At 44.2% G+C, this 25,736-nt stretch overlaps 1 protein-coding gene across 2 annotated transcripts; it reads left to right on the forward strand.

Moving 5' to 3' along the window:
- Positions 1-324: 324 nt before the first annotated feature.
- Dapl1 (death associated protein like 1) lies at positions 325-25,517 on the forward strand. Of its 2 annotated transcripts, none has more exons than XM_028885083.2 (4): positions 325-463; positions 14,378-14,465; positions 15,430-15,490; positions 25,237-25,478. In XM_028885083.2, the coding sequence occupies exons 1-4, from the start codon at positions 406-408 to the stop codon at positions 25,348-25,350; spliced, it is 321 nt and encodes a 106-aa protein (XP_028740916.1). In that variant the 5' UTR covers positions 325-405; the 3' UTR covers positions 25,351-25,478. The 2 variants fall into 2 exon arrangements, with proteins under 2 accessions (XP_028740916.1, XP_037060699.1); XM_037204804.1 differs by lacking the exon at positions 325-463 and adding an exon at positions 650-822 and having other exon boundaries at positions 25,237-25,517.
- Positions 25,518-25,736: the final 219 nt, after the last annotated feature.

The following is a 25,736-nucleotide window of genomic DNA, read 5'->3' on the forward strand; positions in this document are numbered from 1 at the left end:
TCATCACTGAGAAGCCCTCCAAAAGGCATAGTGCTCACTTGGAAAGTGCTCTCTTGGAAAGACCACAGATGTCTTGAAGCAAAGACCCTGCCTTGTCAACCATTTCGTGACTGTATGTGACAAAGAGCCTCACACTTTCTGGAGAGAATTGTTGATGTTGCTTTATCTTCTCCACTTCCTCCTCTGCCCTGTAGACATCTACCTTGCTTTCCCAAATCAAAGAAGAGAGGAGAAGGCTTGCCAAGAAGATTCAGGTTCCAGGGCATCTGAGCCTGGTTGTTGCTCAGCAATGCCCTCAAGGGGCCCCGCCCCCTGCAGCTATAAAGCGTTAGTGAGGTGAGGTGAGGCGGCCGCCTCTGGCACTCAGCCTCCAGAGCACCAGGAAGGCACAGGCACACAGGCACTATGGCAAACGAAGTGCGAGTCCCGCTGTCGCCGCTGAAAGGGCGCCACCCTCCAGCAGGTAGGTCCCCCCACACACACCTGACCTGGCTCCCGCAGCTGCTCCCTCGCCCCCATCCGTCCTCCCAGAAGCACCTCAGCGGAGCCAAGGTTGTCAGCCCACAACTGGTGCTCTCACTTCCGGCAGCCTGAGCTCCTCTGCGGCTGTAGATCAGCCGGGACACACCCTCACCTGAGTGAGTTACCACCTTGGGGAACCCCACTCCGTTTTCCACCTCTCACACTCAGATTCTGCAAGGCACCCATGGTTAGCTGACTTCATACCGACTCCGTGCAGAGAACAGTGCCCGTTTCTGCTTCTGGAGTCTTTGGGGTTGGGCAATGCTATCAGGCCACCAGCTGAGGAGCACTCTTTAGTAAGTAAGTACCCAGGGACTGGAGGGGCTCTAACATCTAGAGTGTCTCCTGTTTTTAAATTCATGCTATTCGCATCGACTCTGTGGGATATCGACACTGGTTCTCCCGCAACTAAGCATATGTTTATATAGCTTGGCTGGCATGAACAGGCCTATTTTTAGTCAGTTTTACATCCTTCCAACTGCTGTCCTTTCCTCCTGACATCTCAAAAGCTTGGCTGCTTTGTGCTTGCCTGTCTCCATTTAGAAACCCAGTTATTTGTATAATTCTTTGTTACCTCTAAGAGGAGGTCTCGGCCTCTCACCGCAGGCAGGTATGACAGGCCCAGGCTTTGCGAGGGTGGGGATCTGATCCAGACCCAGGGCATTCTGGAAGGCAGCCCAGTAGAACGAGAGTTTTCTGGCTTGCTCTAGACACCATGTCCAATCTCTTTTGTCAGTCCACTGACATTCTACACTTGTTGAATTTAGCAATTTTTTACATTAAAAATGGAGAGGTATTGATGCAAACGAACGGGGGGGGGGCTGTCTATACAGGTGTTAGGACAGGAACTCCCATTGCACAGATGGAAAGAAATGCACCGCTCTCCTGCTCCTCCACGCCAGTCTTTCAGAAAATGCTCCAGCTGAAAACTCCGATTTGCTACAGTACATTTATGCACAAAGTTAAACTTAGACAAATGATTCCTTTGGCTTAAGCCAATTTAAAAAGCGCAAGTTTGAACACCACCAGCCGGAACTTCCTGTCCCCGTCACTAATGATTGCTAATTACTCTGTGTACACAGCACACCGTGACTCCATCAAGCATGTCACAATGCCTCTGGCATGACAATGAATTACTATGAACTGTGACACCGCAGATAAGAGGTTTGGGATAATTGGAATGGAGATGCAGGCAGACTTGCTTTCCCACTGAGCTCAAGAGAACAAAGAAACTTCACCCTTCAGCTGGTTCTCCATATTTTTTATTTTAGGAACCAGTTTGCAATGATGCAAATTTTTAGTTATGGAACAAAACTAATAAGATGCCAAAAATTCTATTAAATTTTCATCTGATATTTAGAAGCAAAATACAGATGTCTGAGAGCAGGAAGCTAGTACCATATGGTGGGAAGGTCAGGCGTGGCGGTTAGAACCTGACAGAGTAGGGCTTGGACTTCACTTTCAATCTACATCTCAGAGCCTCTGTTTTCTCACCTGTGAAAAGGGAAAATAAATAACATCAATCTGATAAGGCTACTGTGTGGGTGAGAAGAGACTGTGAATATAAAGGACCTGACACTTGAATGTTGACCCCTTTAAAATGCAGGCCTCGTAAAACCCACTGTAGTCAGCAGAATGCAGAATGATCCTTCTGGACTCCAAGGCCCCCAGATGTGGGAGCCTCACCGGCAGTCCGGACAGAAAACAATTGCGATGGGAAAGGACACCAGTGCTTGCCAGCATAGTTGTGAATGAAACCACTCAGAAATCAGCCAGCCATAACACACACACCCCACTCGCATGTGTGCTGAGAGCTTCCTTTACGTGTATTAATGTACTGTATCACACCACTGTTGATTTTACATTTATGCCCTAAGACAAGAGAATGTTAACCAGGAAGTAGCCTGGGCTCTGGGAAGCATAACTTTGAATTTCCTGCTGTTTCAATTTGCCTTTCTCTTAGTTTTAGAAGAACCCCATTACATGATCAGCAATACCAAAGTGTGTTTCCCCCCCCCCCGCCCCCCGAGACAGAGTTTCATTGTGTAGCTTTGCGCCTTTCCTGGAACTCGCTTTGTAGACCAGGCTGGTCTCGAACTCACAGGGATCCGCCTGCCTCTGCCTCCCGAGTGCTGGGATTAAAGGCGTGCGCCGCCGCCGCCGCCGCCGCCGCCGCCGCCGCCGCCGCCGCCGCCGCCGCCGCCGCCGCCACCACCACCACCCGACTTGCAATACCAAAGTTTTGTGAGGTGGTCCAGGCAAGTGAAATGCAAGATGAATAGGAAGACTAACAGTCTCTCCTCAGGTCATCTCCAGTCCAGCACTTCTTAAATTGACTAAGTCAAAGGAATCAGAAATGTGCAGAGGGTCAGTTGTGAATGGCAAGAGGCATTTTCTGGCTTGTGAAGAAAAGAGAAAAGTTTATGAGGAAGGGTTATCATGAAGAACCCCAGAGGTGGTCAACTGCCTAAGGACCAGTGTCATTTAAAACAACCAAAATGGAGGGCAGGGAGGGACGGCATAGATCCGAGAAGGAGGGAGATTAATAAGGACACACTATAACGACATATACACATAAAAAGGCTATAATAGTTGGAGGTGGGTATGAGATACACTGTGTGTGTATATACATATATATATGTGTATGTATGTATATATGTATGTATGTATATTTGTCAAAGAATACATAAAAGACATTCTATCAAAATAATAAAAATAGGCCAGGCACAGTGGTGCACACCCAGCACTCAGGAAGCAGAGGCGGGCAGATCTCTGTGCATCCAGGCTCAGCTTGATCTACAAAGAAAATTCCAGGCCAGCTGGTGAGATTCTGTGAGAAGAGAATTTTTTTAGGACAGTGAGATTCTGTCCTAAAAAAATTAATTTAAAAAAAAAAAAAACATGAAAACTAAACAAAATGAAGCCTTGATTTTTCTCAGTCGAGCTGGTTAACTCGTGCAGAGTAGCAAGGACAGAGAAGTGTATGAGAGCCACTGTCCAAAACAGCGAGGAGAAGGGGCTGGTGACCGCAAGGGCAGCGGCCCTTCACTCAGAGTCAACCTTGCACCTGCACAGCATAGAAAGTTCTAGACATGGCAGCAGCCTTACAGATAAATGACGCTCTGCAGAGAAGCATCACAAAAGAGCAAACTAAAAGGCAGAGCAGCAAAAAGACTCTACTAATGCCACCCAGCCCTGAGACTGGAAAATAATTGGCTTTGTGACAAAATTTTCTAATTCTAAAAAAGTCTCTTCTCTTGAGAATTTTCCAGGGGTCTTGATTGGCCACCAAAAATTCGCTGACGAGTCAACCCTGACTGTACACTGGGCAGTCTGTAAGCACTGACCTCTTAATTATATCTTCAAATAAGTTTCCAGCCGTAAAACAGAGTTGGCACGAACTTCATGTTTTCTGGCTTTCATATACACATTCCCATGGTCTAGGGAAGGAAAGGGGCTAATTTTTCTCACAGGCTGGTTTTCGTCTTGACTATTCTCTACCAAATACTGGGAAAAAATCTTAACCGGAAATTATGCATAATTTGAAACTATAAGGTCCATCATTGAAAACCTACAAACCATGAAATCTACCACAAGAACTTAGCTCTAGCCCAAGACAGGAAGGGAAAGTTTCAGTCCTCCTGTATCAACATTGGTTTTCTAGCAAAACAACCCAAAAGAACATCATTTTATACTTCTGTAGATTCTAGTTCATTTTATTCATCAAACGTCCTGAAAAATCTTACTGTATTTATATTCAACTTTGCATTTATTCTCCATTAAGATAGTAAACACAGTCACATTTTACTTTGTTGAACTGCAGTTAGTTTTTTACACAAATATTCTAGAGAAAATACAGTCCAGATATGAAGCTGAAGTGGGGGTGCATGTAAGTTTGAAAGGGTTGATTTAGACACAGGCTCCTTGGAAAGACCTTCCAGTCATCCGTCGTATCAAGAACAGGCCAGGGTGATTGTCACGGGCTATAGTGGTGATTTGTCTAGATCCTGTGAGACCAGTGTTTCCAGCAGAGCTTTGAAGATGACCCTCCCATAAACTGGTTCCAACTGGTTCATTCACCCCAAGTTTGTGAGGGCCTTACTCTGTAAACCAGCACATCCACTCGCAGAATGGGGATATTTTCTGTCTTCCCTAAATGTCTTTGCTTTATTCTTGAAAATGAAGAACTCTTGCAGTGTGGGTTTCCAAACTATTCTTTGGTGTTTGTTTCTCTGTTGAGTGCTTATGCCCTTTCCAAAGTGAGGCAAGTGATGGATATTCTTTTCACAGTAGATTAGCAGGGTGAGGATCACAGTAAGGACCTCATTGACAATGACCGTGTGACTCAATTTCTGCTAAGTTCTCCCGAATCCTCCTAGGATGCTCATGGCAGGCGAACCTCTTTCCCTTGCTCTAGTATGTTGAGGGGCACTGACCATTGTACCACCAACGTGCTTCACACTAACACAAACTATTCTGACACTTTCCTTATTTGATATTTACTCTGCCCTTCCCTTCTGGAGCAACCCAAAATAAATCTAAATAGTAACAACTACTAATCATCAAGTGCCTACCATGCACCAAAGGTTTGCATATCTTTTTTTCAGTATTCTCCATTTTTAAAACTTCACATTTATTTATATGTATGAGTGATGCACCCCACCCCACCCCTGCCCCCGCCCCTGCCAGCACACACACACGCACTGGAGGTGAGAAGACACTCTACAAGAGTCCATTCTCTCTTTCTACCATATGGGTCCTGGTGACCAAACTCAAGTTATCAGGCTTGGTGGCAAGCATCCTTACCCACTGAGTCATTTTGCCTGTCTGGTTTATGTATCTCTATTCTCAAGAGTACCTCTGAACAGTGGGACTTACTCCCTTTTGAGGGAGGTGGAAACCAAGTCTGAAAGAGAACTAGGCATTTAGCTCACAGTCACTTTATTAGTCTGCTCTCCATGAGTATGAAATACTTCCGACAGGCTAACTTTATGAGTGAAATGGGCTTCTTTAGCTCCCAGTTCTGGAGACTGGCTCTCTGGTGAGGACTGTATGGTAGAAGGCAGGACTAATGTACCACAGGGATAGAATCAACCACAGAAGGCAAGAGGAAGATTGACTGGGGTCCCTTTATCCCTTCCAAGGGCCAATCCCAACTGACCTAAGGATCTCCCAGGAGGCCCTACCACTTGTCATTTCCTCCTCCATTATCACCACACTGAGGACCACTTTCCCTTGGAGGACAAACTCAACCCATAGGCCAATCACAGCAGTCTCATGACTTCGGGGCAGTGGGGATGCCCTACTTTGCACAGCATTTCCTTATGACTCCCACGATCCCCAACATGACACATAGCCCTTCAGAACTTTGGTGATGGTACCCTCACCTCCCACTAGTGAGTAGTCTTACTGGATTCCACAGCTCTTGCTGTAACCCAACTCCCTCCCCTCTTTCTAGTGACTCTCCCTTGGAGACTCTCAGAGGCCTTTCAAATGAACTTAGCAGTGCCAAAAACAGTGCTCTACGTTAAGGAAAAAACCCATATGACCATATCCATAAATGTTGAAATGCATGTGTTGAAATCCAATATCTATTCAAATAATAGAATGATATGGAATCATAATAGAAGGATATTCCCTAAATGTAATGAAAGATTTATAATATGTGTATGTATGTAAATAGATAGATATATAGAAAAAGGCCACCCAAAGAATATATTAAATTTAATAAGGAAACACTAGACTTTAAAAATGAGAAAGGTAAGATGTTCACAATCACCACTATTTAACATTTTTCTAAAGGAGACATATTATTCTTTATAAGTTACATCTGTTTTTCACCTGGAAAATCCTAGAGAATCTATAGAAAGCTATAATAAGCAATTCTAGAATTCGCTACATCTTAAGTATAAAATCAATTATGATAAGCTTACTGATATTCAGTTAACTTTTTCAGCTTCAACTTCTTAGTTTGGGCATGAAGATTAGACCTGATTTACAATAGCAGTATCAACTCAACACGGACAAAATGCTCATAAAGGATGAACCTAACCATAAATGTACAAAATTGGTCTGGACAAATTTCCAAGGGTCTGAGAAGAGGCAAACAATAGAAAACCCCACACATCCTCAGATACAGAGCCACCAGGAGGACAAGGATACAAATTTCCCCTTTAAAAACATCCATAAATTTACCCAGGTATGGTGGTATACATCTGTAATCTCAGTTCTCGGGAGGCTAAAGCAGGAGAGTTCACAAGTTCAAAACAACCCTGGGATACACAGTAATACTGTATCTCAAAAAAATACCTTGTAAATTAAAAAAATAAATAAATAAAAAATACATCAACAAGGTTTTATAGGGAATTGACAAATGTTTAAGTTCTTGTAAAAAATAAACAATAGATAGTATAATTTTTTACATAAAATATAACAAGACAAACTATTAGAGTATACTAAAATGCTTTAACTACTAATACACTTATAGTGATATCTGTACAAATTAATGGAACAGAAAGTTCAGAAATAGTCATAGATGTACATGTTTTGACATACTCTTGTATACTCCCATATACACACGTGTGTGTGTGTGTGTATGTGTGTGTGTGTGTATGTGTGTATGTGTATGTGGGGGGGGGGGGTTTTAAAGAAAATGTCCCCCAAAGGGAGTGTCACTATTAGGAGCTGTGGCCTTGCTGTAGGAAGTGTGTCACTGTGGGGACAGGATTTAAGGTCTCTTTTGCTCACGCTTCCCTCAGTGTGACAGTCAGTTGACTTCCTGTTGCCTGCAAGATGTAGGGCTCTCAGCTCCGGCACCACATCTGCCTGCATGCTGCCATCCTCCCTATTATGATGATATAGATTGAACCTCTGAAACTGTAAGTGAGCCACCCCAATTAAATGTTTTCTTTGTAAGAGCTGCTGTGGTCCTGGTGTCTCTTCAGAGTAATAGAAACCTAACTAAGACAAAAGTTGGAACCTGAAGTGGGGTATTGCTGTGACAGGCCTGACCATGTGTTTGCTTGGAGGAATTTGGACTTTGGGACTTTGGTTTTGGAAAGCAGTGGAATGCTTTAAGCACTGCTTAAGGGAACATACTAGGAGGAGCATGGGAGACAGGTGCTAAGAGTCATTTGAACTATGGGGGACTCATTCAAGAGGTTTCAGAGAAGAAGAACTTTAATATGTTGCCTAGAGATCTTTCTTATGATATTTTGGTGAAGAAAGTGGCTGCCTTTTGCCCTTGTCCAAAGAGTCTGCCTGAGGCTAAGGTGAAGAGTTTCGGATTAATTCCATTAGCAGAAGAAATCTCAAAACAGCCTAATATAGACTGTCCTATAGTCATTAGTGGTAAGGCTAATGAAGATTAATAATGAAAAGGAGCAAGCTGAGCAAGGTAAATTAACAAAATGAAAATTTTGAGGAGAAAAAGAGCACCAGGAATTAGAATAGAGCTAAATTCTCTGTTCAAGGAGATAAAAGAAATGGAATAAAGGGAGTAGGGACCTCAGGGCAAGATTCTACTCAGCTAAATTTCCAACAAGTGAAAAGGAACTAAAGAAAAGCTTAGAGCCAGGTGCGATGGTACACGCCTTTAATCCTAGCATTTGGGAGGCAAAGGCAGGCAGATTTCACCCAGCTGAGTTTCCAACTTGTGGAAAAGGATTTAAGAAAAGTTTAGAGCTGGGTGTGGCAGTGAACACCTTTAATTCCAGCACTTGGAAGACAGAGGCTGGCAGATCTCTTAATTTGAGGCCAGCCTGATATAGAGAGCAAGCTCAAAACCAGCCAGGCTTTGGCAGTGAAGGGTGGTAAACAGAAAGCTGGTGAAGATGTAATTGAACAAGGGGGCCATGTTCCAGTCCCAGCAAGCAGGAAAACTTGGCAACTTCAGGCACATGATTCTGACTTTAGAGTTAAGGACAGAAGAAACGGGTTATAGAAATTGCCTCTGTGCCTAAGAAATGCTGCTGAGGCCAATCATGTGTCAAGATGTCCCTGAATGCAGTCCTAGTAGAGAGGCTGTAGTGTGAAGCTATGAAGTTGAAGCCTGGATTGCCTTGGAGAACCCAAGATGTTAGTGTAAGAATGATAAGCGGCGTTGATTACCCTACGGAAAGGTCATGGTCACGACAGAACCCAGTATCAGAGCTTTATTAGGAGGAAGAGAACCAGGCCTGGGGAAGGAGCACAAGCAGAGAAAGATGGTGGGGGAAGAGGAAACAGAACACAGAAAGAGGGTGAGGTCTGAGTCACAGCTCTTTAAGGTGCAGGCGGGCTTACAGAGCTACGCCATGCATGCACAGATTCCATGATCACGCTGCACCTATGTAATCACCAGTGCACACTGATGACGTAAGACGCAAGACCCCTTGTCAAGCTCCTGAACTGCACATGTGCGATCATGCAGCTGGAGTGCGGCAGTATCCTAACAGAGATGCCAGAGCTGTGGGATAGAACCAGCCCAAGAGAAAAAAGTATGTTGTAGTCAACAAAGCTGAACAGAGTTGGAGATCCAAAGAGTGTTTCAACATCAGACATGGAGATACAAAGCTTGGAGTTTGCCCAGCTGGTTTTCTTTTTCTTTTTCTCTTCGGTATTGCTTTTGTCCAGTATTTCCTTCCTATGCTCCCTTTGTTAGTTTTATGCGGCACAACGATAGTCATTAAGCAGTGCTGTTTACCATGCGAGAAAAGTCACGAGGCACAACAAAACCCACTAGAAGAGTTTATTATGAGCAGGGCTTTTAATCCCAGCACTCGGGAGGCAGAAACAGGCGGATCTCTGTGAGTTCGAGGCCAGCCTGGTCTACAGAGCAAGATCCAGGACCGGCACCAAAACTACATAGAGAAACCCTGTCTCGATGAGAGAGAGAGAGAAAAGGAACAGAGGGGAATGTGCTTAGGCCTATGGAGATTGTGCATGAAAAGAGAGGAAGAAGAAGAGGGGGAAGGAGTCTGTGACCCGCTTTTCATGGATTCCCTTGCACACGCACATATGTGTGCACACTACATAGCTATGCCATGCATGCGCATAGATTACTTGATCACGCTGCGCGCAAATTATGTGACCACGCAGCACACAGATTACGTAGGACATAAGTCCCCAGGATTACTAAGGCTCTTGCTTGACTACTAGACAGCGCATGTACGGTCATGTAGCAACATTCCAGACTCTTTGCTTATTATAAAAAAAAAAATGGCAGGTGAACGGGAATGGGGGCACTGTGTCTCCTGAAACTGCTTCTTGCTGATTCAGTGGGCATTGGTTAACTCTTGAGGGTAAGGGAGGGAGCTTTTGGGGTAGCCAGACATCCTGAGGTAGTGGATTGTCCTCTGGTGCTTTGGGAATCATCCAGCATCTTTCACTGTTTTAGGGCTCTGTGTCTGCTTGGGTCTGACAAGGGGCTGTACAGATGGATTCAAGCTGGCTCTGGAGCTCAGAAGAATTTTTAAACATGTTAAGAAGCAGCTACAGGGAATTTAAAATCTTGAGCTGGTAGCCATGATATTATAATGTTTAGTGCTCTATGAGAGAGAGAGACCGAGACAGAAACAGAGACAGAGATTTAGAACATGCTTTTAATTTTTACCTGAAATAAGCCTTATCTAAGACAAACCTCAAGGCACCTGTTTTCTTTAGTAGTTTAGCAGAGTCAAGACCCTTTTGAGTCTGGGGGTGTAAATACCTCTGGACTGTTACTGCTTCTTACTGCCTGGGTATACTTGATGGTCCTTGGCCTCTGGCTCCATGGTGGTCCTGTAACAAGTAGCTGAGTAGTTAATTAGGAGATTTGGATATGTTATTAGAGACCCAGAGGGAAGCTGATGTAGCAGAATAGGGTCAGTAGAGACAGGAGAGTGTCTTGAAGCTGACGAGTCTGGAGTAAGGCAAATGGGAGGAACAAACGAAATAAAAGCTTTTGCCTTAGCTAGAAAATCTTGTCCATTAGGGGCACAGGGCAGGTTAGCACCACTAGAAACATGGGGGGAGAGGGATGCCCCTGAAAATACAATTAAGTGGTGGGGTCTGATGAGGTAGGTAAGGCTGTGCCCCTACTCTAACAACAGGGAAATGAGAAGGAGAGGTGGGACCCCAAAACTCCCTCAGGACTGAGTAAGTGGTTCGGTGTCCAAAAGGAAAGAAATGGGTCACCCTGACGGTGGATTAGCTATCCTGGGTTCCCTGTGAGCCCATGGCCAAGCCTAGGAGATCAGCTGGAAGGGTGGTCTCTGTTTGATGTCCCCATGCCACAAGGTGCACAGGGGCAGTCAGCTGACCAGTGTCCTCTTGGTGGCACTTTGGACAAAGCCTAGTTGGTGGCCCTCATGGGGCAGGGCACGCATGAGCCCAGTGGCTTTTTTTTTTTTTTTTTTTTTTTTTTTTTTTTTTTTTTTTTTTTTTTTTAACCACAATTAAAACAGAGACCTGGAAGCCGTCAGGCAGCCAGTCAGCTATCGTGTACAGCAGTGTGCACTTCTGTTTACAGGCTTTCTCATCTCTCCCATGGTACACCTTGAATGCCACAGCTAAGACCTCTGCCTGTGGGAGGAACCCCTCTCCAGATGCTTAAGTTTAACCCTGATGTCAGGGAAGCTCTGGGAGACATGAGACAGACTTTATTCCTTATCTTGAATTACATTTTTTTTAGCTTTTTATAGCTTACTAGTTTGAGGGCAGCCTTAGGAAGACCTGCCAGGAGGCAGGTTATAACCTGGTCTCTAGCTCGAGAGCCACCCAGGCTATTATAATCCCAGTGTGGGTCCTGATCATGAACCGCCTCAGCTCCAGGTGGGTGGGCCGCATTGGTTTGGTGAAACTCATTTGCATGCATCCTAGCCTGCTCCTAGCCCAGTCTGTGCTGCTCAGGGCAGCTTGAGAACGAGGGACAGGAAGAGTGGAGGCAGGAGACGAGTTGGGCGGTTGGAGCGGCCCGCCCAATACCGGAGACTGGGAGCGGAGGTCAGATCGGCGGCGGAGGTTCTTTGGAGTCACAGAGTCCTCGGGTTCAGATTGAATGGCTAGGAGCATGTGGGCAGGAGAGAAAGAATCAAAAAGGGAGGGTTCAGAGCTTAGGTAACAAGCTTGGGGATAAAGTAACTCTTCATTTGACCGTTCTCTGGCAGAAGTTAGATAATTCCTGTGAAATATCGGGGTCCAAGGAGCCGTTATGTGGCCATGTTTATTGTTGTCTGAGGGATACTTCAGGCATTTTTCAGAGGAGGAGTGGGACTAAGAGGAAAAAGCCTTATTTCCCACAGCTGCGGCAGAGAGAAAAAAATAAACTACTAAACAAACAAATGTGATCCAAGACCACAATCTCAGGTGTCCCCAAGATCAAGGAAGGATCTGTGGATTGGCACAAGTGACCCAATTCTTTGTCAAGAGAAGGGTAAGGGCCAGGGCATACGTAGGTAGCACAGGGAACCCTCCCCCCCCCCCCTCCGGAGGGTCCAACAGCAATCAGTGCTTCATCAAGAGAGAATTAGTCGGTGTGTGCGCAGCCCAAGGACACCCCTGGGGTCTGATAGCAAGAAATACATCTCACGCTGCAGTCCTGGGAAATGGCTAGGGACTGGAAAGGTCAAACTCACCAACTGGAGCAGCCGGTATTGTGTGAAGTGGTCCCACGGTCAGGCAAATGAAAAAGCAAGCAGTTGTAGATTGTAGATCGTAGATGAAACAAACCTTGGTACAGGGTCCCGGATGCAGAGTGCTGGGAGGCCCTGCTTCATCTCGGCACCAATGGTAGTTTTACGCGGCACAATGCTATTCATTAAGCAGTGCTTTTTACCATGCAAGAAAAGCCACGAGGCACAACAAAACCCACTATAAGAGTTTATTAAGAGAAGGAACAGAGGGGAATGTGCTTAGGCCTATGGAGACTGCAGGGAGAGAGAGAAAGAAGAAGACGGGGGAGGAGTCTGTGGCCGCTTTTTATGGATTCCCCTGCACAGGCCGAGATTTCATAATTAATAGTAAGTCTCCTGTCATTATTTGTGAGCTGACGGTCCCAACCAAAACGCTTGCTACAGCAAGCCACCCCAATTAAATGTTTTCTTCCCACAGTCATGATGTCTCTTCACAGCAATAGAAAGCTAACTAAGACAATATGTGTATAATTATAGTTCTAGTTTTTAGCTTACTGGTTGATAAGAGAAAATATTTTCTAGCTCGTTGTGACTGGAGAAACAATCGCTGCCATTGTAGCTGATGAGATTGTAAACTAAGGCAACCTCTGTGAGGGCCAGTTCAGCAAGATTTAGCAAAATTCCAAACGCACCTAGCAAAGTCACTTCTAGAAATACATCCTACAGATAGCCGTGTGCTAGTGTGAAGTTATATTATAAAAAGGATACTCATTACAGCGTTGTTTATGAATTAGAAGTGCATGAGATGCTTTAGCATTAGGAAAGTGGCTATGCAAACACAAAAGGTTTTCATGATGGAACTGCAAAAAGATATTAAGAAGAAAGAGCATTATGGCACACAGTTTTAGTCCCAGCACTCGGGAGGCAGAAGCAGACAGATCTCTTGAATTTGAGACCAGCCTGGTCTACAGAGCAAGTTCTGGGATAGCCTGGGCTACATAGAGAAACCTTGTCTTGGGGGGGGGCTGGGAGGAGGAAGAGAAGAAGACAGATAACGATAAAGAAATGTAGAACATTCTATAAAATGTATGGTTGGGGGGGGGCAGGATGAACCAAATAGGGAATAGTTAGTATCTTATGTTACCATTTAAAACAAATAATGTGTTTAACATCTGTGGGTGAAGTCTAGGAACTAGGAACTTGGAATTTAGCAATGTCCAGAGAGATTGTCCTCAGGCTGGAAGGGGATGGTGACAGGGATTCACAAATCTTTTCATGTTTCTTGATTTCTTCTGCATGTAGGCCCTATCAAAAGATTTAAGTATTACTATTTATAAGAACAGTGATAAAATCAGCACACAAAGGCTTGAAAAATAGGTTTTCTTTACTTTTCACCTTATGGGAATTTGTTTTAGAGAACTGCCCAAGTGGCGTTTCCTCAAAGAGAATTATCAGGTTCAAACAAATCAACATCCGGGTAGCCAGCCACTTCTCATCTGAGCTTGTCAGATTTTAGATGTGTGATTTTTCTGAAAAAAGAGGAAAACATTTGTTTTGACTTGCAATCTGAAGCGAGTTGTTCCTTTTCCAAAGCTGATTTCAGCTGACATTGTTAAACACTTGAATTGCTTTTAGGTCGTCTGTAGCCTAATTAACACTAATTGAACTCTTGAATGACATGACTATTAATACAGTTTAATTACTCATTAGAACCTCAGAGCTCAGCCAACATGGAGATTTGGGGTCTGAGATGAAGGTGGCTATCCCCTGGAATTCAAAGCCCTTTGTTTGAATTAAATGTCTGTCAGCACCCTGGAATTTGGCTCATCTCTCAGAATCTGGCATTTGAAAACTTCGGTTGAAAAAACAGAAGTGCAAGCCATGCAAAAGCTTTAATCTTGTGGGAAAACAGAGGGGTCACATTGTAATTATGGGTTGCTATCTTGAAGAATGTAATTGGTTTGATAACAAGAGAAAAAATGTTTTTCAGCTAAATGCCTGAGGGAGTGTGTTGTTATTCTTCCTAAATCTAAGGTGTGACCTTCTGCCCTTTCAACCTCGATCCCACCTCTCTGAGCAGAAAAAAAGCAAACCCCGGGCCTTTCCCCTCCCTGCCCTGGTTTCCTTAGGTTTTATTTTTCTTTTACTCTGTTGCTTAGATAAAAGTTTTTTCTGTAGAAATTTGGAAGCTCTCCTTAGATGGGAGTCCTGTCTGAAAACAAAGCTGTTCTAACGTGCGTGTGCTCACTGCTTATTGTTTCCAGTGAAAGCCGGAGGAATGCGAATTTCCAAAAAACAAGAAATGGGCGTTTTGGAAAGACACACCAAAAAAACAGGACTGGAGAAAACAAGGTAGGGATCGCTTATAGTTCTCCCTCCACAAGTTATTTGGGGACAAACCAAGGCCCCAAGAATTTCCGGGAAGGCAGTCAGGCTTGGGTAGAGGTGAGCATCGTGATGAATATTGGTTCTGGGACACGGACTGGAGTGTTTCTCCCATCACATCCTACCCATTCTCCTCTCTGTAGCCACCTGGCCACCTCTTTAAAATACTGCCCCTCATCTGGCCTTTTTCATAACATGCTCTATGACAAAGCAAATCCCCTGAATTAAAAAATAGCTGCCTCAAAATTTTGAAATCACCATTCACCTATTTAAGAAAATCGCCACCACGTGCTGGCTAGTTTGGTGTCCACTTGACACAGGCTGGAGTCATTTTGGAAGAGGAAAACTCAGTAGAGAAAACCCCACCCACCCAACAGGCTGGTAAGCAAGCCTGTGGAACGTTTTCTTGACTGATGACTGATATGGGATGGCCCAGCTCACTGTGGACAGTGCCTCCCTGCACTACTGGTCCTGGGTGCTAGAAGAAGACAAGATAAGGAAGCCATGAGGAGCAAGTCGGTACGCAATTCCTCCGCGGCCTCTGCCTCAGTCCCTGTCTCCAGGTTCCTGCCCTGCCTGAGTTTCTGTCCTGACTTCCCTCAGGGACGGACTGTTACCTGGAAGTGTAAGATGAAATTAACCCTTTCCTCCCCAAGTTGCTTATGGATTATCACAGTGACTGAAACCCTAAGACAAAGCCTGGAAGCTTACCAACACTGGGGCTGTTTTCCTCCCTGCTTCTTCTACCATGACCTGATGTTATAAAGTTAGGCCAAAACATCTCCCCAATCCAATAAGTAACTTTGCGGGGGCGGTGCCGGGGACTGAATCTAGGGTCTGCGGGTGCCAGGTACACCCTCTGCCAACCACTGAGCTACATTCCCAGCCCCGAGCTTCGGATCTTATTTAAAGTTCCTTTTCATCTTCACAGTGCCATCTCAAATGCTGCCAAAATACAGATGTTGGATGCTCTGAACGACACACTGGACAAGGTGAGCCATCCAGGAGGCGACTCACACAACACTCTCACTCTGCATTTCCCCAGTGGGTCAAGTGGCCCCTGTGAGCCGGGCTGATGACTAATTGAGATTTTTCCAGCCTGTGAGTCTGATGTCCTTGTGAAAGAAATCGATCTGTTCTCACTTAGAGAAACATAAAATAGTTTAAATAGAAGAGCTGTTTCTCCCAAATCCCTAAAGTGTCTATTAAATAAATCATTTCAAAGCAAGGTAAGGGATGAAGTGCAAACCATGATGCTGACTGTGCAGAACTTTCCTTGCCCTCCCAGATAGTTCTCAGAGACTGGCATCGTTTACAGAGATAGCGCATGTGTCGAGACTCCAGCCATTTTGGCCTTCCTCCGTACCTCAGCATCTCCATGGGAAATACTTGATCTGTGGCCATGGTGGGTAGTGGAGTACTGAGAGGTTGGGGGCTGAAGGCAGCCAGACACCAGCTGGGTTCATCTAGTAAACCACATTTCTAAAGATGGTGACCCCTACTATTTTTCCTTCTAGAGCTTGAATTTCCCCCAAGTAGGTCAAACAGCTCAAAAATGTCATATTGGGCAAACAGCAATTTGGAGTTTGGGACTCTGGGTGGTCCCATCCCTGTCCCCATCCTTTGTGTGTCTGTCCATCCATGTGTGTGTCCCCCACCAACCGGGCTCCCCGGCCCCACCCCCCATCCCACCAAACTCTGTAGGAAAACTTGGTGCACCCTTGTTCCAGTTTGAGGAAGCAAGTGCATTTATCCTAAGGGTGATAAAGAGAATCACTCTCTTTCTTCTGCTCACCCATAACTTGAAGGAACAGGACAGGCTTGCCTCTGTTTAATGAAGACTTGCAATTGTAAGGGCGACTCCAACGTCTCTCCCACACTTCTGAGAATCAGCATTTAGTCTGAAATAAACCAGTGATGATCAGCAGAGGAAGGCCTAGAAGTTTATTGCATGCCCAGGAGCTAAATGAGAAAAGTGACTAGCCAACAGCCCAGCACAGAGCGGGAGCACACACACGCTTGTAGCGTAAAGGGGAAGGAAGCAGAGAAGGTGAGCAACTCCGAGTAGAAATCACTTTTAGAGGACTGGACAGTCTAGAACAGCTGACAGCCTGCACTAGGTCTGCTCTGTGGTCAACTCTGGTCTCCCTTCCTGAGGTCTGCATCAGTTTCTCGGCTGAGAGATATCTGGGAGAGAGGTTCACAGCAACAGAGAATGTCCCAAGGGGTCTGGCCTTTGGGCAGAAAGACAACTTTAGTGGAAGCCCCTCCTGCACCTGCTGCCTACTAGGCTTTCCCAGTGTGAGGTATCAGTGTGCCGAGGGGGCCATACTCTGAAGCATTGTGTTGCCAAAACCAGGATCTTGGAAGCATCAGCTCAGTTCTAGAAAGAGCCATGCCTGTGTGTGTGTGTGTGTGTGTGTGTCTGTCTGTCTGTCTGTTTTCCTGCCTATGTCTGTGTGTCTGTGTATATATGTGTATGTGTGTCTGTCTGTCTGTGTATCTGTGTGTATATGTGTATGTGTGTCTGTCTGTGTATCTGTGTGTATATGTGTATGTGTGTCTGTCTGTCTGTGTATGTGTGTATATGTGTGTCTGTCTGTCTGTCTGTGTGGGCAGATGTGCATGTACACAGAGACCAGAGAGGGGATCAGATATCCTCGACCACAGTCCGCCTATCCCTTTGAGGCCGCTGCCTCGCTTGTCTTCCATTGCGCTCTCACACACAGGTACGTAAGGATAAAATGGAATCTGCAGGTGGTGATGTCACACATGCTTATTCCCAGCACGTGGGAGGCAGAGGCAGGTGGATCTCCATAAGTTCAAGGCCAGCCTGGCCTACATAGCCAGTTCCAGGACAGTCAGGACTACATAGACAGACCCTGTCCCAAACCAAAAAAGTAGAGATCTACACCTCTTTTGATGTTTTCCCCTTGTGTGAAAAGTGGTTCCTCGGCCACACTACCATGAAGACCTAATGACTGGTCAGAAGCAGTACAGGAGCACAATTGAGAGCCATGCTTTTTGTATTTGCTAACATCCTTTCTCACTTTTCAGCTGGTTGGTATTTATTTATTTATTTATTTATTTATTTATTTATTTATTTATTTATTTATTGTTTTTTCGAGACAGAGTTTCTCTGTGTAGCTTTGCGCCTTTCCTGGAACTTGCTCTGTAGACCAGGCTGGCCTAGAACTCACAGAGATCCGCCTGCCTCTGCCTCCCAAGTGCTGGGATTAAAGGTGTGCGCCACCACCACCCGGCTTGCTGGTTGGTATTTATGATCTTGATTTTGGATCTATAACAGTCTAAGATAACCACTTCCCATAAGGCCTCACCAACCATTCAAGTCATTTGTCTACTAATCTATGGTTTAAGCCTTGGGAGATTGAAAACACTCCCCCAGAGGGCTGGGACTGGGTTAGTTTAGATGAGGAGCAGCCTGGGCATTCTCCTCCCACTGATTTCCCATATAGACCTTTCTTTTCCCCCACCCTGCTTCTCCTCCTTCTCTGCCTCTCCTGTCAGTCCTTCCCACCTCTCCACCCCTACACAGAATACTCGCACCGTCCAGTGGCAGCACACATTGCCTGATGTCACTGTAGAAAGGCATTGTGTAACATGGATGCTCTCTGTGCTAACATCTGGGAGACATGGTCAAGACTATCTTCAACTGGCCACTTTCAAAGGCAATTGGACTTTTGAGATGTTACATAATTGCTTTTAAGTTTCTCTTTTTAAGGGGGGGGCGGTGATAGTGAGTTGTCACCACACAAAGGTATCTGGTTAAACATTAATAATATTTATGTTATGTAGAGGTGCCATATTAGAGTCTGATTAAAGTTCGGTGACATTTTCCAAATTGCCAGGCATTGGGTCACCCACTGGCCAAAGTTGCCCAGCTGCCTGTGAAATGGGATCCTAGGAAAGAGAACTATCAAAGGCATCTGTGAAATTAGGAGGGTTCCTCTTGTTCTGCAGATTAACATCTCCATAGGAGTGCCCTTGAATGTCACTGATGTGGAGTGTGTGGATGGCTTTAAGTGTTTTGCTTAATAGGGTGTGGAAATGTAAGCACCAACATTGGAGTTGGAACTTAACAGCCGAGGAAAATGGATGGACGAGCTGGCATCCGCTCAGACCACCACACTTCAGCTCAACAGCAGAACCTGCTCTGCATCTCTTTCCAGCTAGAGTTTACTTCAGAGCTCCGGGCAGACAAGCTTTGATCAGACTTCTTAGGCTGTTTTCCCTGAAACTAAAAATAGGGGTTTTGAACTCACAGGTGTCAACAAGGAGGGAAAATTCTCAACACAGGAATTTCTCTTGATGTGTTTTTCATGTCCAGGATGTCACCTCTGTAATGAAGTTATGAGACAGAAACCACACAGAGATACACACACGAAACACACACGTGCATACACACACACAACTCAACCTTGAGTTCTTCCTCTTGTGTTCTGTGAGGTACCTTAGTGACTCAGATAAGAAACAAATTTCATTCTACTAACACTGTCACTTTATGATGACCAATGATTAAAACTCTAGAACTCTCCCAAGATAAGATGCTAGACTAAAATATAGATGGTTATAGACTGTATTCTAGAAACTGGCTTCTATTGGTTTCCAGTTCAGTTTTGAAACTATAATCTCAGTACCTCCAATGACATGTAATCCATAGCAAAGACCCTGCACTTAGGTACTGACCATTTTATTTATGGTCTCTGTAGCCCAGGCTAGCCTCTTGACACTACCCCAAATGCTGGGATTACAGGTGTGCCCCAGCACCACAATTGTCACTGCTACGTGAGAATGTCCCTGCTGATGGGGATGGGCATATGTAAAGGAGAACTTAACTCGCTGTCATTGTATTATTAAAAATTGTCATGCAGCTCTGGTGTCCACACCCCAAACCTACACACTTTTAGTTTAACAATTGTTTTTCATTGTTTTTGTTTTTAATACTAGTCATGTTAATTCTCTGAGAATTTCATACAGTGCATTTTGATCATACTCACCCTCCTTCCCCAACCCCTCTCAGATCCTCCCCCACCCACCAACCACCCATTTTTGTGTCTTTTTGAACCCATGGAATCCAATTTGTGCTGCCCAGACACTCTTGACTGTAGGCCCATCCCTTAGAGCATGGTTAACCTACCAGAGACCACACCCTTAAAGAAAACTGACCCTCCTTCCGGCAGCTATCAATTGCTCTTCAGGTAGGGGTAGAACTTTAGGTCTCCCTCCCCCGTCCATGCTAGGATTTGTTTTCTGGCTTAGACTTGTACCAGTCTTATGCATGCTTTCACAATTGCTGTGAGTTCACAGTGTGACTGCCCCACTGTATTTGAAAATCGCTGTTTCGCTTCCGTCATCCTCTGGCTTCCTTACCATTCCCTCCGCCCCTTCTTCCGCGACGATGCCTGAGCCTTGCTTGGGAAGAGGGGGTGTGATGTAGCTTTCTCATAGGACTGAGCATGCTGCAGTCTCTTTCCTCTGCACCTTGACTAGTTGTGGGTCTCCATTAATTGAAGAAAGAAGCTTTTCTGAGATATGGATATAGCAGTAAGTCATTGGGAGTTGTTTTGATGCCGTGTCTGTTTATGAGAATAATAGTAGTAAATTCCCCCCTAGGGTATATAAGCTGGCTAGACCCAGGTTCTTGGCCCTGATAATGGTGCTAGGCTTGGGTTCCACCTTGTGGAGAAGGCCTTAAATTCAATCAGAAAGTATTTGGTCATTCCCCTGACATTTTGTGCCACTACAGCACCAGTGGGCATATCTTGCCAGGCCAGGTATTACAGTGACTCACTGGGCTCACAGTTGGGTAAGACTGATGTTTACTTCCTCCTCTCCAGTAGTGTGTATATCACCTTCAAGCACTATGAAAGCTTAATCAGCCAAAAGTGACTAAGCTTCCAGGTAAGTACCATCTGACTTCTGCACGTTCTGTGACTCAAGCATATAGTATCTTCACCAATAGAGATTACTATCAGGTTCTGGGGGATAACCAAGAGCAATGGCAATAGCCAATTTGGGGACCTATGGGACCCCACTGTTTAAGAACCTTAAAATAGGTTACTCATTCTTGGCACTCAGCTTTTTATTTGCTAGTCTGTAATGTCTAGTAGGGGCATTGGCTCCCCTCATCCTATTACAGAATACTCAACTCTTTTTGTATGTGTAGGAGGTGTGGGGGGGGTGTATCTTTTATACACACACACACACACACACACACACACACACACACACATATATGAGACTCTACATCATCAAGTTTCCATATAACTTTTTCAAAAGTTCTTTAGTGTTAGTTATAACTCTCTAAATTCCCCTCCTACCCTGCCCTCCCATCCTCCATCCTATTTAACCCTTCCTGTTCCATTATTCCTCTTGATCCTTTATATCACCGTATTCTAGTTCCCTCCCTTGAAAGACCACCTCCAGGCCCCATACTAGTTTCCTAACATTTAAATGGTATTAGAAATGAAACACACATCTCTAAAGATTCAGAGCCAGCATGCACATATGAGAGAAAACATGTGACATTTGCCTTTCTAGGTCTGGATTACCTCACTGAGGATGGTTATTTCTAGCTCCATAAATTTATCTATGAACTTCTTAATTTCATTTGTAAGAGGTGAATAATATTCCATTGTGTAAATGCACTGCACTGTCCTTATTCATTCACCAGTGGATGGATACCTAGGCTCTTTCCATTTCCTGCTATTGTAAATACAGCACCATTGAGGATAGATGAGCAAGTGTCTCTGTAGAAGACTGCAGAGCCCTTTGGGTATATGCCCAAGAATGGTATAGCTGGGCTGTGTGGTAGATCTTTACCTAGATAGTTGAGGACCCTCCACGCTGATTCCCATAGTGGCTGCGCCAGTTTACCCTCCCACAAGAACACTGGACAAGTGTTCTGCTTTCCCCACATCCACACCAGATTCTTTTGTCATTTTTTAACCTTAGCCATTCTAACTGTGGTAAAATGAAGTCTCAAAGTAGTTTTGATTTGCATTTCCCTGATGGCTTAAGAATATTGAACATTTAAAAATACATTTCTCCCGGTGGTGGTGGGGCATACCTTTAATCCTAGCATTCAGGAGGCAGAGGCAGGTGGAGGTCTGTGAGTTCCAGGCCAGCCTGATCTACAAATCAAGTTCTAGGACAGCCAAAGCTATTACACAGAGAAACTCTATCTCAAAAAACAATATATATATATATTTCTCAGCTGTTCACATTTCAGTTTTTGAGAACTCTCTGTTTAGTTCCTTGCTGCATTTTTAAGAATTTTAAACTAATTTTCCTCAAGATTTATTTTATTTTTTAAAAATGTATCATTTAAGAATTTCATGCAGGTGGATCTCTGTGAGTTCAAGGCCAGCCTGGTCTACAGAGCAAGATCCAGGAAAGGCACAAAACTACACAGAGAAACCCTGTCTCGAAAAACCAAAAAAAAAAAAAAGAATTTTATGTTGTATGTTTTTATCATATCCATTACTTTCTCCCAGCTCCTCCCAGATCTTCCCCTTCCTCCTTTCCCACCCAACTTCATATTCCCTCTCTCTTACAATTCTTTTTGTGTGTGGTGGCGGGGGGGGGGGTAGACACACACACACACACACAACTTGAAAGCAAGGACTTTAACAGACATTTGTACACCAATGTTCATTGTATCATCATTCCCAAGTGCCTGAAAGTAGAAACAACCCCTCCCCAAATATCTATGGATTGATGAATGGAGAACCAAAATGTGGTATAAAATGCAGTATTGCTCACATTTAAAGGAAGGAAATTTTGACAAGGACTATCACATGAATGAACCTTGAATATATCATGTTAACTGAAGTAAGTAAAGAGAAATATACTGCCTGAATTCCACTTATAAAAGATATCTAAGCCGGGCGGTGGTGGCGCACGCCTTTAATCCCAGCACTTGGTAGAAGAGCTAGGTAGATCTCTGTGTGTTCAGGGAAACAGCCAGCATTGGAGACATACGCCTTTAAGACGGGGAGGGCTGTACTTACAGGCAGTGACGAGGCAGTCATGTGTTTGGGTTTACAACCAATGAGAAGGCAGAACAGAAAGACTATTTAAAGACATACACACAGGAAGTAGCTCTCTTTCGGGGAGGTAGGAGCACCACAGGAGATAAGATTTTAGCTCTGAGCCCTGACCTCTCAGCTTTCTCTTTTACATTGGTTCTGTGTTTCTTATTTTAATAAGACGGTTGGCTACATCTACATGCTTTAGTTCCTGCCTCCAGGTTCCTGCCCTGCTTGAGTTCCTGTCTTGACTTCCCTCAGTGATAGACTTACCTGGAGATGTACGAGGAAATAAATCCTTTCCTCCCCAAGTTGCTTTTGGTCAACTAAGACAATGGGTGCCATGTTTCAGCTTGGAGACCACGTTCCAGAGATGAGTAGTAGTGGTGATGGTACAACAATAGGAGTACATTTAAAGGTATTGGACAGTAAAACACTCTCATAAATAGATAAAATGATCAATTTTCTATCATATGTTACCACAGTTTATAAAACCACCCCCAGAAATGGAGCCCTTTAAGCTCTTTGAGATCATCCAGGACATGGCCACTAACAAATTCCTGCTAAGTCAAGAAACAAGGTGCTCTGGAGCTGTTCCTCCCTTCCGGTTACCTAGCTCCACCTGTCGCCTCTCACACCTGAAGAACAATGACAGCTGTGGCTTTCCCCTTCCTGTCCCATCTTCCTGTCTTGGCCCTCCTCATCCTGACTGATTGCCTGGACAGCAGGTCTAGCAGGGGCTGCATTTGTTTCTTTCCTCACCCTGGGCCCCACATTTGACCTTCAGTAACTTGCCACATTCTCCTTCCTATCTGTGATTTTTTTCTTTTTTCTTTTTTTTTTAGTGTGATTTAAAATCAACCTGAAAAAACCCATCTATTTTAGATGAAGCTAAAAAAACGCCCACTCTGGAAATAAACCACTAAAGTCGGTGACCTCCGAAATTTCCTTTGGGCTCTAATGTTAAAAGAAAAACAAAACATAAAATTCTCCCTTACTGTAGTACAAAACACATATACACAAATGATAATTTCTCTGACTTTAAAAAAAAAGTCCCCCATTCTTTTCACACTTTAAAGCAACACTTATAATCAATATTAAATTATTTTGATCCCTTCTGCTGGAATGTTAGCAGGGGACCATCCTTGGGGTTAATTAGTATATACTGTATCTGCTTGTTGTAAAAGACAAAAATAGAAAAATACTTATAAGTAAAGCACTAAGAATTTTTCATAATTCTATACTGTGTGTGTGTGTGTATGTGTGTGTGTGTGTGTGTGTGTGTGTGTGTGTGTATACACATGTGCATTTAATGACCAAGAAGAGACTTCTCAGAGTCAAGTTTCAAGTGAAAGTCACTGTTCATCATAGCTTGGCCAGGGGTATTTGAGAAGAGATGGAAGGCACATGTTTCCCTAGTTTAGAAGAACCCAATCAGTGTGCTTAGAGTCCTAACAGTCTGTCTCCCCTCTTATTTAGTTTGAGGGTCAAAACAAGGACATTCACATTCAACAGTGATAAATTAAATGCCTAGCGAGCCAAGGCCCACTTCCCAGCTGGCTAACAGTGGTGTCTTGAGGTACTTTGGGGAATATTGATGAGCTTGGTAACCCAACACTGAACAGACCCAAAGGTCACTGAGTCAAACTCTTCCTAGGAAAGGGGTGCAAATCACCCCACAGCTCTGAACCCTCGCCATCTTAAGCTGCACTGAATGTAAATCCCACGGGATCTTTGGTTGATAGGAAATATCTTTCACTGTCAGAAAATTTCAGACTGTGTTTATTTCAATGCACTTCCTCACAGCTAACTAACGAGAATTGTTTTCACCTGAAGCTAGTAAGCTACTCTTCAGTGTTCCTTTACCAGGCTGTGTCATCTGAACCAGGTGGAATGGCCACCATCACACTCTTTTCTGGAAAAAAAAATATATATATATTTTAAAATGCATTGCCCTAATGAATAAATTGACACTTTCTAACTTCTTCCAAAGGCTCGTTTTCCTGATTGTTTGATGATTAAAGAATTTTCCCATCCTCAGAACCTCTCCTTAATGTCTCCACATCCTTCTTCAACTATAATGAATGTATTACATACACTAGTGCTAGAATCACTGCTATATTACAGAGCACTCGCACAGATATGAGTCACCAGTTCTGCTTTTCAAAATGGGACCTCAAAACAAATATATAGCCTGGTGTGATGGCACAAGCTTTTCATCCCAGCCCTTTGAAGCCTAAGGCAGGAGGATCACGAGTTCAAAGCTAGCCTAGACTTTTACTTATATATGTCATATGTTCTTATGATTATAAAAGTTAAAGGCTAGCCAGGCGGTGGTGGCGCACCGCCTTTAATCCCAGCACTCGGGAGGCAGAGCCAGGCAGATCTCTGTGAATTCAAGGCTAGCCTGATCTACAGAGTGAGTTCCAGGACAGGCTTCAAGGCTACACAGAGAAACCCTGTCTCGAAAAACAAACAAACAAAATTAAAAGCTAATGAAGGAAACAACAATGTAACCCACACTCTTACTTCCGTGGGCTGAAGACTGGAAGTACTATGGAAGGAAGGTCTCGACAGAGAAGCAAAGAAAACTGTGACTTAACCAACTGTATTGTTTTCTATTATTGTAATATTTCATAACTCAATGGATTCAATATGCTTATCTCTTCTTCCCTTTTCACCTTTAGCTCAACCACAAATTTCCAGCAACAGTTCATACAGCACATCAAAAACCCACACCTGCCCTGGAGAAGGCCGCTCCGCTGAAGAGGGCCTACATTATCCAGCAGCCTCGAAAATGATGGACCAGGATATAAAACTCAGCCATCTGGTCAACCTTCCTATGATCTAACAGTTCAGAAAAAAATAGCCAACACTTCCATGTAGGTCTGCTCCTTTGCTTGGTAAATAAAGCAACTTTTGTATCTTCCCTTTTTGGTTCAGATAATAAAGCTTCCAAAATTATAAATCCAATACATTCCTGTGCTCCTTTTGTTATGTATCAGGATCCTTCTGGAATTGTATGTAATTCGAGAGAGAGAAGGATCCAGGACATGTAACTTTTTTTTTTGTTTTTGTTTTTTGTTTTCGAGACAGGGTTTCTCTGTGTAGTTTTGGTGCCGGTCCTGGATCTCACTCTGTAGACCAGGCTGGCCTTGAACTCACAGAGATCTGCCTGACTCTGCCT

The sequence above is a fragment of the Peromyscus leucopus genome, chromosome 4, assembly GCF_004664715.2.
Source record: "Peromyscus leucopus breed LL Stock chromosome 4, UCI_PerLeu_2.1, whole genome shotgun sequence".
Lineage (NCBI taxonomy): Eukaryota > Metazoa > Chordata > Mammalia > Rodentia > Cricetidae > Peromyscus > Peromyscus leucopus.

What these genes read in the sequence shown, in the direction of transcription:
- Dapl1 (XM_028885083.2), top strand. Translation starts at nt 406, where the DNA reads ATGGCAAACGAAGTGCGAGTCCCGCTGTCGCCGCTGAAAGGGCGCCAC. An exon ending in AGGGCGCCACCCTCCAGCAG is followed by an intron (nt 464 to 14,377) that starts GTAGGTCCCCCC and finishes TATTGTTTCCAG; the next exon opens with TGAAAGCCGGAGGAATGCGA. An exon ending in ACAGGACTGGAGAAAACAAG is followed by an intron (nt 14,466 to 15,429) that starts GTAGGGATCGCT and finishes TCATCTTCACAG; the next exon opens with TGCCATCTCAAATGCTGCCA.